We start from the raw sequence: 13526 nt of genomic DNA, 5'->3' as shown, positions 1-13526 counted from the left end.
GGCTATGTGTACTCCCTGGGGTACATCTGCATCTGGTCCCCATTATCATACATGGCACAATTCAAACACAGTTAAGCACTCATAAGTCCCATTTATTTCAATGCAAGATTTAAACATGTGCTTATTTTTACATTTGAAACTAGTGGAACTTCCAAGTATGTAATTTTGGCAGGAGTAAGCACACTAGATCAGTGTTATCACCTGCAGGATGGGATGTAGCATCTGCATTATAGAGGCTAGGGGTTGTAACTATTTGAAACTACTCTTATTCCGTTACTCTCTTCTGCAGTCAGCTGGCAAATGGCTTAATAAAACAGCAGCAGCAGTTGATTGACAGGTGGGTGACCCCACTAATCTGTAAATTGATTCACAGCAGGTGGGAGAGGTAAGAATCTGGCCTGCCAGCCAGATCCAGTTCCCAAGATTTCCTGCATCCAAAGATGTAGCTCTGCTACGCAGATTTTCAAAGCATAGGGAATCTCCGGATTTAGGAAGGGAAAAGGGGCCCACAATCAACATTAAGCTGAAGTATGGATGGGGCAAGAGGGTGAAACAGTCGTGTCCCCACCTTACACCCACAACGCCTCCCCCTCCCCATGGTACTGGCAAAGAGAAACAGGTTGGGGGAACCATTTCCCAAAGTGTTCACCTCTAGGTAGCAGTAGAAGCCTCTTGCCTGAAGAGGAGGAAAAGGGTTCTGAAAGCAGCAAGCCAGAGGTTCACACAATCACTTACTAAAGTGAAATGAAGAGTTGGCACGGAAAGAGAAGCTGCTAAAAGAGAATCAGGAACAAAACCAAGGAACAAGGTGCCTACACAACATTGTGGGATGCAGCAGCATTGGCACACATTACATTGCTGTCTCAGACTTTCCATGGGTCAAAAATCCAGGACAACACCGGGATGAGATGGATATCATATGGACACCCCTAAGTTAATGGGGAGACAAACTGGTGCAAATCCACATTTTGCTCCTGTGTGGACAAGCCTGACATTGCATCAAACAAATGTCACCCTAGATGTTCTAGTCCATTTCCTCGTCTCTTTCCTTATCACAAAAAGTCCAGTGTTTTAGGAGGAAGTGGGCTTGTTGCACAAGAGCAAGCAGTCAGCTGTAATTTGTCTGAATGCGACTGAAACCCACCTGAAAATAGTGACAGTCTGGAAATGCCCTCAAAGCAAGTTCACAGCCCTCTTTTGGATTTGTCATGGTCCTAGCTGTATATAAAAGGTGCTCAGAGGTTACCATAAGAATAGTTTATTTGTGCTATTTACTAATACCTAAGCAGAACTGCTACAACTGATCCATCATACATAATTCAGATGACACTGGCAAGTTCAACCTCTGTGCCAAAGTAATAAAGAAAACAATATATGAAATACAATAAAAACAGCAGGTACTCAAAGCTTTGCTGTTGCCGTGGGCGCTGTGTGAAAGCTGTTATGAGCAGACCCCATAACATTCCTGCTCTCCAAACATGGGCTACAATAAGCTCACTCCAGGTTTTACAGCTGGCCCCTTGGGTATAATGGACAGGATATGAACAACTTGAAAAGTGTGTGTGTGTCTCTGTGCGCACACACACACACACTTCATGAGAGTGTGCATTGCAGGTATTGCAATCTTGGTCCATGGTGCAGAGCCATCCCTGTCCATAAATTGGTTTCTTAACTATGGCCTTCTAGCCTTCAGCCTCTGGCAGAGGCAATATGGAAGTTTTAATTGCAGGAACTGTCAATCAAGGCAATAAATTGGGTTGGTTCACGCCTCTAGCTGCATGATGAGGAAGCACCCTGGAAATTCATTCAGGATGCTTTAAACCATGAACACTTTGAAACCCAACACCACAGCCAGAACCTTTTGGGTCCATTTCAAAGAGCACCAGGAAGCTCTCTCTCTCCCTGCCTCTGGGATTCAGCACTCCTTTTGTTTACCTGTGAAAAACCCAATGGTAGGTTCAACAACTGTATCTAAAACATGCTTCTAGTTCCCAGGTAATGCTTCCTAATTCTTGCCTGGAATATCCCACACCATTCTTTGCATCTTTTCCGTTTTGAAGCAAAGCTAGCATGTTCCTTGGCTGTTCATAGTTGACAGGGAAAAGCGACCATAGATTCATCAGGTGGTGGAGCTCGACAGAGCTTGCAAAACTGACATTGCCACAGGGCCTCTGCTAGCCACCAGAGCTATGAAATTGTGTAGCTGCCTGAAGAAACTACCTTCTCCAAAACACACAGTGAAAGGAGTTACAGGAAAGCCGCATAGTAGTGAGTGAGAGGGATGGTGTAGGCCCACCGCTCAAAACTGGAGGCTAATCGTTTTCTTAGGTGCTTGGTGCAGCATCTGGAGACAGGCCGGCTAGGAGTCAGAGACACACAGAGCTTCCACTGCATCACTCAGGCCCTGATTCACTCCACCTACAGCCAGAAGGCAGTTTTTTACCACAATGTTAGAGCAGGCACATCGTGGGGTGGGCATAGGTGGAAGGCTCTCCCATTTGTTTTTTCCAGGATGAAAGGCCTCAGCTGATTCCAGTACAGTTGGTTGGTTTCCTAATAAGCGAGAAAATATGAAGACCATCAAGAGAACATGTGAGCACACACGGATACTTGATTGCACATGTCTACACAGCTAATTTAAACTAAGGATTTGTTTATAAAATAAACTACCAACCTTTGCTGTCTCTAGTGTGTATGTGTATATGTGTGCATTTGTGTGCATGTGTGTGCATATGTGTTTGTGTATACACACACATATGAATGATATTGATTGTGTTCATTTGCTCTACATGTTTATGAGGATGATAATTCAAGTTTGGTTTGGCTTGGTCTTAGCGTTCCAATGATCTTCGGCTCTCTCACTTTGGTTCTTCCTCATTTGTCCCCTTCTCTACTTCTACCCACCAATTCCCATCAGTCTCACCCAGTGTGGTCTGATCAGAGTGATGAAAGTTCTAGTCCAAAATATTGGGGGGGGGGGAACACTGCACTGTCTAGCACCAGTCTAATTCTTCATAAAACTCATGGAGTATGTAGGATTATGTCTACAAAATGCTCATACCACATTAGCATGCATGATCATCTTCTGTCTTTTTGTTCATAGAAAGGGACTTGAGAAGGGCCTCAAATATAGTAGCTGCCATCCTTGTAGCAGCAATAATTTTATGGTAATATAGTTCCACAAGCTATAGAATAATGACTTCACACTGAAACAGGACAGGAGTCACCCTCACCTAGGCCTCCAGCTACGACAATTCTTCCTTTCAAGTAGCCGGATATGAAATCTGCCCGTCGTTTCTTCAGAAAGAATGAGCGCTCAATCTTCATCCAGCCCCCTGAAAATTAACAAGACCACCTGCTAAATAATCATGATTTCCCATTAATGTTCTGAAGCATTTGGATTCCTTCAGAGAGAAATCAAGGGTGTGTTCTATAATCCTAAAATTGGGGAACTAAGAGGGGGTTTGGGGTATATGTGCCTGACTACAAGAATACTGGGCACGAACTGTTGAAGCAGTGAGGGTCCCAGAGCCAATGTACAACATACCAAGGAAAATGCCAGGGGTCTAAGGCCTCATCAAGGCCCACCACTGCTGATGCTTGGGTTTGGTCAAGCCCTCCCCTTTTGTCATTTGATTGGGAGCAGACAAGAGCACAGAGACTTGTGCAACTGAACGCACACTATAAACACCTCAATTTCTCAAGAATGCAAGGCTGTGCATATACCCACTGCTGAACCACTGCAGAGGTAGGCAGCTGGAGGGGCCTCCCACTGAGGCATCTCACTAGTGGGGCCACCTGATGACCCTTTGCCCAGGGCTCTCTAAAATCTGAAGCCAGGCCTGAGTAGCAGAATCTGAAATTTTTGAAATTGATTCCCCACCCTGCATCTTGCCCTTAAGGCATGCATGCTGAAAAGCAGATGGTGACCCAGGAAGAACTCACCCTGTTCGATGTCAAACACATCCACGTTCTTCATAAACTTGGGCTGACGGTATAGCCTGCCCTGCCGCAAACCCCCCAGGCTGAAGATGTTGTTCTCTGCACACACAAAGCTGGAGAACGCTCGTTTGCTGGGGATGTTGGGGAATTTGGTCCACGACCTGGTCTCGATGTCAAAGACTTCAAAGGCATTCACGGCATATTTGGATTGCCTTCCTCCTAGGATGGAGAAGGGAGTATAGTGAAGAATGTGCAGCAACAACTGGAGCCATGAGGGTCTACTATTCTCTGGCCAAGCCGGTCTCTGGAGCACACAGCCAACCCTAATCCAAAAGTATACTGAAGCGATGGCAACGAGCCATAGAGTCTCTGCCCCCTGCAATTTACCCAAATGTAAAACACTAGACAGTGGCTGGCTCAAGGTCACATGGAGTTTCATGGCTGATTTAACCCTGGTTTCTCAGCTCCCAATGTACTTAATAACTCTACACTTTATTCCACATTCTGGGGGGGGGGGAGAGATGTAGCAGGGATATCCAGGGAGATAGGGGAATAATATTTTCTCACAGATTTGGAGGTTTATGGGGTCCCTTGTTAACAGTCCTGTATGAAACCTTTAAGACAGCAATCCTGTACATACATATCATGGAGTAAACTCCCATGGAATTCAGTGGGGCTTACTTCTGAGTAATGTACAGTTTCAATGGCGTGAACCCTCCCCACTAGTAACAGTCATGGCAGGGGCCCCTTCTGAACAACACTTAAATGTGGCCTCCATCCTATTCTTTGCAAAAAAGGAAGATAGGGAGAGAACCAGAATAGGATGGAGGCCATACGTCTTATCTCCCAGCAGAGAAGCAACTGTGACAGTAGGTACCCCTGTGAACCACATGTGCTCTTTGTAAAATTATAAAGGTAGCTTTGCAAGGGAGGTGGGTGGGGAGAAAACAACGACAACTTGCCCACACCCCTGTGACCACTCATTTGCCCTTGCCCTGTGACCTCCAAGCAGTCCCTTTACAGGGCACCAGCTGCCACTATTCCTAGCTGTGAGGGCTCAGTAAATAAGGGGCCCCTTCTAGTCCAATCCCCTGCACTGCAGGAATCTCAACTAGATCATACATGACAGCAGGAAGGAGACTCTACCACCTCTCATGGACGTCTGTTCCACTGTCAAGCAGCTCTTACTGTCAGACAGTTCTCCCTAATGTTAAGTTGGAATCTCTTGCAACTTCAATCCATTGGTTTGGGTCCAAGCCTCCAGAGCAGGAGAAAATGAGCTTGCTCCGTCCTCCATGTGATAGCCCTTTGAAGATGACTATCATCTCCTCTAGTCTCCTCTTTTCCAGGCTAAACATACCCAGCTCCTTCAACCGTTCCTCATAAGGCTTGGTTTCCAGACCCTGGATCATTTTGGTCTCTCTCCTTTGCACACGTTCCAAGCTTGCCGATATTTGTCTTAAACTGTGGTGCCCCAAACTGGACACAATACTCCAGGTATGGTTTGACCAAGGCAGAATAGAGTGGGACTATTTCTTCCCTTGATTGGTACACTATTCTTCTGTTGATACAGCCCAGAATAGCATTAGAGGGTTTTTTTGTTTTTGCTGATAGACAAACACTGTCCATCTTTGTTAGTTCAGTACATTTCACCCCCCTCTCCAGTTCAGCTGGAAATGATTCCTTATGGTAAAGTAAACAAAAATAACATGGTTCCCTGCACAAGTTTCAAAATGCAATTTGATCGCCAAAGCACTCTTTACATCATGCATGGTTGCCGCAGAGTACTGGTTCATTTAGAGAGTAGCATACAGAAAGTCTTCTCCTCATGCTTCTAAGTACAGTAGAGGCAATGGTCAGAAAGAAGGGAAAGAAGGTGATGGGTTGTAAAGAAGACCCATTTGGAAATTTAGGTATGCACAATTAAAGTGGATTAAAGCACTCTGTCATCCTAGTGCAACAAACATAAAAATGGACTTTTACAGGAAGTAAAAGTGATGGGGAAAAGCACCGAAAAGTGTTGGATGAACTAAAGGCTAATGGGAAGACATATAAACACATCCCAGAAAAATCAGGATGAAGGCAAGATGAGTGTGCATTGTCATATAATCATCCTACCAACAGAACAGAACAAATGCTCAATGAAAACCAGGCATGGCCTAACCAACACATACACTATGTTCTACCTTCACTCTTAGAGGCATTTTGCATCTGAATATCAGTTTCTGAGAGTCTCAGGTGGGCAGAGGGCTGTTGTGCTCATGTCTGGCATGCACACGCCCTACAGGCATTTGATTGGCCATTGTGAGAACAAGATGCTGGACGAGATGAGCCCTTGGCCTGATCCAGCAGGCTCTTCGTCTGCTCTTATGCTTTGTGCAAGCAAATCAGGATGAAGGCCCCCAAAAAGAGTCATTGGGAGGAACCCAATGGCACAAAAGCAGGGCCAGTAAAATGGTGCCCTACCCTGAGCCCTTGGAACAAGGCTGAAAATAGAACCTAACGGACAATACAAAGCTATTTATATAGCCAGAGGGTAAACAGAAAGGTCTTTTGGAAACAGTTATGCAAAAACAAAAAGGCATCTTGTAGCACCTTAAGAACTAGCAGATTTATTGTAGCATAAACATCCATGCTGATGCTGCCATAAATCTGTTAGCCGTTACAGTTCTACAAGTCTATTTTGCTTCTGTTGTTCTGCCATAATCAGCTGGGGTAAACTATGAAAGACTAAAAATAAAAGCCAGTGGAAGTCTGGCACCCAAGCCCTTGGTGTGTTTTTTTACCTTTGGATCCCTCCTAGAAGGAATATTTACAGTTTCTCAAAGTACATGTGCATTTGGGACAGTGTCATGCCAAGTTTAGTGGAAATATTTTAGCTCAAAGTAATAAAGTTCCATTTCTTTTCCTGCTTGTTTCTTTTAAAACTTTTTAAAGGCCATTAATTTCATTATTTTTAATTAATTTGATTAAAAACAAACAACCTTGATATATCTTAATACTATGGATACTAGACCAAGTCAGGCTGTCTCTACTTCTGTTTAGCTTTGCTTTACACACAGAGAATGAAATGGGAGCATAAGCAGTCCATTTGTGTGCCAAAGGGTATGAATTTACCTTTTGGATTTACCACAGAGTGTGGTAGTCCCCTCAGGCAGCAGATTTGAACCCCTTTAAACAGTGAACAGTTTGTGAGTATGTAAGCACACCACAGTCTGGTCAGGGCAAAGGCCAACATCCTATTTTATTTTTTATTTATTGAATTTATCTCCTGGCCATCCTTCTGAAGAAGCCAGGGAGCAGCAAACTGCTCCACAATTTAAAAACAAAAGAGGAAAAGCAGTTAAAACATTCTAAAAATAATCTTGTGGTAATGAATTCTACAATTTAACTATGCTCTGGGTGAACAAATACCTCCTTCTGTGAGTGTCAGTCATGTCTTGCTTGCCCTTTAATTAAAAAATATTGTAAAGGCGGAGCTCTGTTCAGGCAACATTATTTTATCTCTCCTGTGCAATAAATGCAGCCCATGGTTTTAGGCATAAAAAAATGGACCTGGAGGCCCAGCTACAGAGCTGACATTGCTAATCCCAGACAATGCCTAGCACTTTTAGAGAGGTTATGGAAGAGAGCAGCTTCGAGAACTTCTGCAGGAGGGAGCATTAGGTGACTCTCCAGTCAAAGGAATAAGGGTCAGAGGAATAGGCTGGAGGCTCATTCTTACCCAGCACATAGATCTTTGTGCCCCGTAGGAAGGAAGTTGCGGCATACCTGGGTGTGGGCATGGTTGCCAGCGACACCCAGATGTCCTTGAGCATGTCATAATGCTGCATGTAATTGTGAGGGCGAAGGTCTCCTCCCATTCCGCCAGCTGCATAGATTCTGTAGTCTGAAAAGGACAGCAAGAGAGAGGAAAAGCAAAAGGATAAATCCAAACAAGAATCTCAATTCTGCTTTATCACAGTAGTTCCTAAATAGGTTCCACAACTAAAAAAAAAGTTGGGACACATTACTAGCAGAAATAGAAAGCAGAACTATCTCATTCCTACCCAAACTTTCATTTTTTGCCATATATTTCTACCCAAAGGATGGAAATATCACCCAAAAAGAGGAACTGCATCACCCCCAAACAAGGCAAAAGACCTTCATAAAATTAGGTTATGCTAATTCGAGTATCTTCAACCTATTCAGACCTAGGAGTAACTTTTAGCCCAAACATGCATTTGGTCCAATTTCTTAATCCACCTTGGATCAGGCTGCAACCCACCAGCTTAAGACCAGTGTGCTAACTGATAAGAATGGATGCAAATATATATGCAGTTGCTATAATTAAAACAGAAATAAATCTCTTTCCAGTGGGGAGGACAGTGGCCAGGTAATCTATGTGCTTCTTGAATATGCATTCCGGGTGCTACCTATTGATGAGCAGCATCTTCTAGTTCATTATTTTTAAACTGGACAACCCTTCAAATATAAGACTCTTTCAGATAAGAGTTTGGTCCTCTGGCAGCCCTCTGTAAAGCAAGGCACACGGCCACTTGAGATGGAAACCTTCCCTTCCCAACAGCAGTTCATCACATTGCAGCGCAAGACAATCTGGCAATGCTTAGAGTTGCTAAAGCAACTTGTCACAGGAAGCAAACAGATATGGGTGTGTTTGGTGGAGGGGAATATGTGGAGTTTGAAGCTCTACTATATAGAGAGAAACTTTCATACAGATTTCATACAGTGACCTGATGCTTTCACATCACTTGTGCCCTCGATGATTTGTCCTTCAAGAACTGCAAAAGCAGTTCTGCAAAGCAAAAAAAAACCCCCACCAGGCTGTCCTACATTTGGCAGGAACACAGAACGTGCTGGCTGTATTGACATTTTTTTACAAGCAAAGAGGAGGTCACAGAAACAGATGGCGCGCTCCAATTACAAGGCAGCCTTCACAGCCCGTTCTAGACTGGGCTGCTGAAAATCACCAGATTTTACCCAAAGCAATTCAAAGATGGTCATTCCAACAACCAGTGTGCAAGGGTCAAAGCCAGGGCACACTCACACCGTAGCAGAAATTGGCTAAGTGCTCCCCACTGGGCAGATCTGTTTCCATGTAAGAAGAAATTTACTCCACCCTGCCCATCAAATTAATTAAGAGAAATGCACTGGGGAGCTTCCCCAAAAGCCAATCCTATTTTTGCCACCAGTGCCTTTTAGAAAAAGAATCCTCCTTGCCTTTCGCCGTCACAGAGATCCCCATCGAGGCTTCCCGCAAGGAGTTCCTTTTCTTCCATTTGCCCTCATCTATGTTGTACATCTCCACAATCTTCAAGGGTGTCTGGTTGGCTCCAACACCCCCAATCACCATTATCCTCTTGCCCAGTGTTGCTACAGCTACCCCAGCCCTGGCTGTAGGCATTGGGGGGAGAGAATTCCATTGGTTGGCTTCAGGGGAGTACACCTCAAAAGAGTCCATTGGGACACCATTGTCATCACAGCCCCCAATGGCATAGACCTGACCACCAGCCTCCACCAGGGAGCAATAGACTCTCCGGCTGGGCAGAGGTGCCAGAGTTTTCCACTGGAAGTCTTTGATGCTAGGCACATCCATCATGGGAGGAAGACGGCATCTGTTAGGCAGCTCGCTTGTACTGCAAAATGAAAGGATGCAAATCAGAGCAAATGTCATTCAGGCATAACAAAGCACATCAGAAACAGAGATTCAAAATAGTTAGAGGATGCCTCTGGGTAGTCAGTGTTTTGATTCAAGCACCTACTGGAAATTTAGGACTGCATAGTTTGGGCTTACTCACATTTCCTCTGGTCCTTTTGCTTAGCTCCAGGGAAAAGTGCTCTGAAGCACTCTGATTTAGAGCTAAAGAGTGGGTTTAGAGCTAAAGAGTGGGTGAAAGCACCCAAAAAAATCTGCTTGGGAGCATTGAAAGAACCCCCAGATAAGTGAGGGGGAAAGAGGTGAAATTGCTCCACCTGGCAAGCCAAAATAGTTGTGTTAACAGATAGCCTTGGTGCAACTTTGAATTCCTCCCTCCACATTTAGATAAGTGATGCGGAAATACTCTGCAAAGTGTGGGATAAATTAAAGGTCAACAGGAAGACATATAAACTCTGCCCAAGCAAATCAGGATGAATGTTCACTGTCACCAAACCTCCCTGCAAGCAAACAAATCAGGACAAATGCTCAATGAAAAAGGCTTCCTATTGTGTAAGCTCTTCAGGAAAAATGCTCCATAAACATTCATCTGGAATAGCCCAGAAACCGACATCTTAACAAGCAATAGATCACTGTTCCCACAGCCATCAACAACAATATCCTATCACAGGCACACAAAGCGGTGCTCATACCTTTCACTGAGTGTCTGTTAATCTTCCATTTCTGCCTCTGCTGGATCCTAAATAAATAAAGGAAAGAAGTAACGGTAATAAGGTTGGATTCAGTCTCTTGTTTCTGCTTCTTAACAGGGACAATCAGATACGTCAGAGCCTCTCCTGCTCCCAAGGCCTTTGTCCCTTGAACTTTTTCCCTCTCAAGGGCCTCTCTTCCCAAATCGTTCTGTCTCCCTCTGGGTCTTCCTGGACCAGCTGCAGGAGACGCACCTCAATCCCATCCTCCATAACTTGACTCTGCCTCATGCAGCAGCAGTGTGCTGAGCTGTAAGCCTGCTACAGAACAGCCCATTAGTTAGAACACAGAGTCACAAGCACCTATCGCAAGCCAAGCGATTATTTTTTGCTTTCTTTCTCTGAACAGCTGACAAGTATGTAAAAGAGGTGAATAAATTTAGATAGATGGAAACCTGAGTATACATATGGAGAGTGGCAGCTGCATTCTTCTCACCTGAACCTGAGCACACTCACATACACAGAAACCCAAAGCAAGGTTTCATTACAGAATCAAGATTTCTTTTTTAAAATTGAGCTTTCTTTAAAGAACTAGATAACTCTGCTTTTATATGTTCCTCTGGCCTCTTGCATGTACTACAGGTCTAATTTACTAAGGTCTAATTTAACCGTCACACACATAGGCCGAAATAAAGGTCTTGCTCCTGTAACATTGCAGGCAGTGGCACTGCAAAATTTAAAAGCTCCTTGCTGTGCAATGGTTCACAGTGTCTGATAGTCATCTACGTCTTCAGAACCTCCCTTGCCTCTTAGGGCCCCGCTAGGTATTCCCACCCCTCATGGGATGGTACCACCAGTGCTTTTTTTCCTTTAGGGGTACCCTCATTTTGATTCAAGAAAATCACAATTTTATAGTTCATATTGGGGAAAATAAATACAGTAAATGGACAAAAGTACAAAGATTCACAAAATGTTTCGGGGTATGTGTACCCCTGCGTACCCCCAGAAAAAAGCCCTGGGTACCACCCACTTTGGAAACCACTAAGTTGGAATGTGAATGTTAGAATGGAGATGATGAGGCCCCTAAGCACTGTTTTCATGGGACTCCCAGGAGCCTGTCCTGTTTACATGACGAGGATCACTCAACGTTGTTTCAGAGATTGTTGATGCTGTGCTCTTATCCCAAATCAATGTACCTTGTTCACATGGGCGGAAGATGTCCACATATTTTGGAACACTGACACACCATTTTATGGTTGCAGTGGATTTTGAATTCCACCCAGCCTCTGCTTCCTGAGTTGACATGACCTTTTCCAATAGGAAGTATTCCCAATAGAAACTCCAGGTGTTTTAAGAGAGAGGGCTTTAATTCACATGTTTCTGCAAAGCAGGATCCAAGCTATTTCTTTGCTTTGAGTGATCGTCCTTCAGACCCCTGAGCTCAAGGGAGCTTTGTCAGTTCCACTTGTTCCATCAACAACAGTAGGCAAATGACATTGACAAGACTAAAAAAGGCTTTTAAAGTCAAGGGAGATGAATGTTGCACAACCCAACCTGGAGGAAACCAAACAGGAACATTGCTTTGCACGTAACACACTTTGGTTTGTTTCATAAGAGGATAAGCAGAGCCTGCTGGATCAGGCCAATGGGCCCATCGAGTCCAGCATCCTGCCCTCCCATTGGCCAACCAGACGCCTGTGGGGAAAAAGCAAGCAGGACCCAGAAACCAGAATCATTCCTGCCTCCAACTGACCATTTCCCCCTGCTAGGAAAAGGCAGGAGTGAGGGAAGTGTGAAGTGGGCACTCCTGCAAGTGAATTGGTATATATTTGCCATAATGACAATATCCCCCCCCCCCCATCAGGGACGAGAGTTTCTTTCCTTTGAAGCAGGACAGATACTGGCATTACGTCATCTGTTATTATTCAGAAACAAATAAATACAATTGCAGCTCCTAGCTGTGCTGTGTCCTCAGGTCCCTGGGCACATTTTCAGCTCTCAGCAAGTGACAAGCTATCGAAAAATACCATAATGGCAAGGGCACAAATGTACAACCTCAAATGCAGAGCAGTTGGAGATCAGATTTTTTTCCAAGGCCTGTTTCCAAGTTATAGTGAAGCCAGATGATTATCATGTGGTAAGTTCCTAGGGTATGCATATAACTATTTGAGAAGCTGGTAAACAACCTACCAAGCTAACACACTTATGTGCCCATTTTCATTGTGCAGTAGAAGGTTAACAATCTGCCCAAGGGGCTATATGCACTGTCAGTGCAATCCTATAAATTCCTACTTAGAAGTTAGCCCCAGTGACTTCAGTGGAACTTGTTCCCAAATCAGTAAGTATAGGGTTACAACCTATACATTAATGGATGAATATAAACGATCATTTACTATGAGGTGTTTTCATCATTCAATTGTTGCCTGTCTACCTCTGAAAACAGGGAGGTTATGGGGCAGGTTGAAAAAGGGTGGGTAATTATCATATGCCCCCTACTTCCCCTTTCCCGAAGCAGATATGGGGAAGCTGTGGCCCTCTGTGGAGTAACCTGTGGTACTCCAACTCCCATCAGCCCCAACCTGCATGACTAGTGGTCAAGGACGATGGGAGTTATAGTCCAGTATCATCTGGAAGGCTACTGCTTCCCCAACCCTGGCTTAAAATCTCCATTTATTAAGTGGTGACTCCTGGTAGATACTCAAACATTATCTTCACCATCCAGCTGTTAAGCACTATCATCATATACTTGGAATTCTTTCTTTCTGAGAAAAGCATAGTTTTCTCACGGGATTCACGAGCGTCTTATTCCATAAAGAGCTTTTAAGCCTAATGCTATGGCCTAGATTCAATTACGGTGATAGATCTGTCCCTGAAGCCAGCGGTACAACAAAACATTTTCCCCAAGTAGCTGCTTGCTCTTCAGTTTTTGCATCTTTTAAGCAACTTTTCCTTGGCTTTGAAGGCACCAGGCTACATGATAAAGTCAGGAGCTGAATTTCATGCTTTTTTTTTTTTTAAAGACCCTGTTTCCAAACCTTTGCAAGCAGCGCTAAGCAAACGGCCTGTCAGTGCAAGGATTCCCACTTGCACAATGAGATTCCTCTCTTCTCTCCCCCGTGCCTCATGCCTTCCCCAGTTCTGCTCCAGAGGGTTGGGGGAACCTACAAAACTGATTTGGGGGTGGGGGGTTCTAGGAACAAAGGACTTGGTGGTTGAGGAGATACTTCAACCTTTCTCGC

At 44.4% G+C, this 13526-nt stretch overlaps 1 protein-coding gene across 1 annotated transcript; it reads right to left on the bottom strand.

Moving 5' to 3' along the window:
* Nucleotides 1-1242: 1242 nt before the first annotated feature.
* On the bottom strand, nucleotides 1243-10600 carry KLHDC8A (kelch domain containing 8A). Its single transcript, XM_081195290.1, has 6 exons — nucleotides 10291-10600; nucleotides 9163-9578; nucleotides 7667-7831; nucleotides 3946-4161; nucleotides 3234-3335; nucleotides 1243-2553 (listed from the first exon to the last, which is right to left on the bottom strand). The coding sequence occupies exons 2-6, from the start codon at nucleotides 9539-9541 to the stop codon at nucleotides 2360-2362; spliced, it is 1056 nt and encodes a 351-aa protein (XP_081051416.1). The 5' UTR covers nucleotides 9542-9578; nucleotides 10291-10600; the 3' UTR covers nucleotides 1243-2359.
* Between the last annotated feature and the right edge of the window lie 2926 nt (nucleotides 10601-13526).

The sequence above is a fragment of the Podarcis bocagei genome (genome assembly GCF_964188305.1).
Source record: "Podarcis bocagei genome assembly, chromosome: 5".
NCBI classification, from domain to species: Eukaryota; Metazoa; Chordata; class Lepidosauria; order Squamata; family Lacertidae; genus Podarcis; species Podarcis bocagei.
The sequence above is the reverse complement of the archived record's forward strand: the minus strand, read 5'-3'. Positions and strand labels throughout refer to the sequence as shown.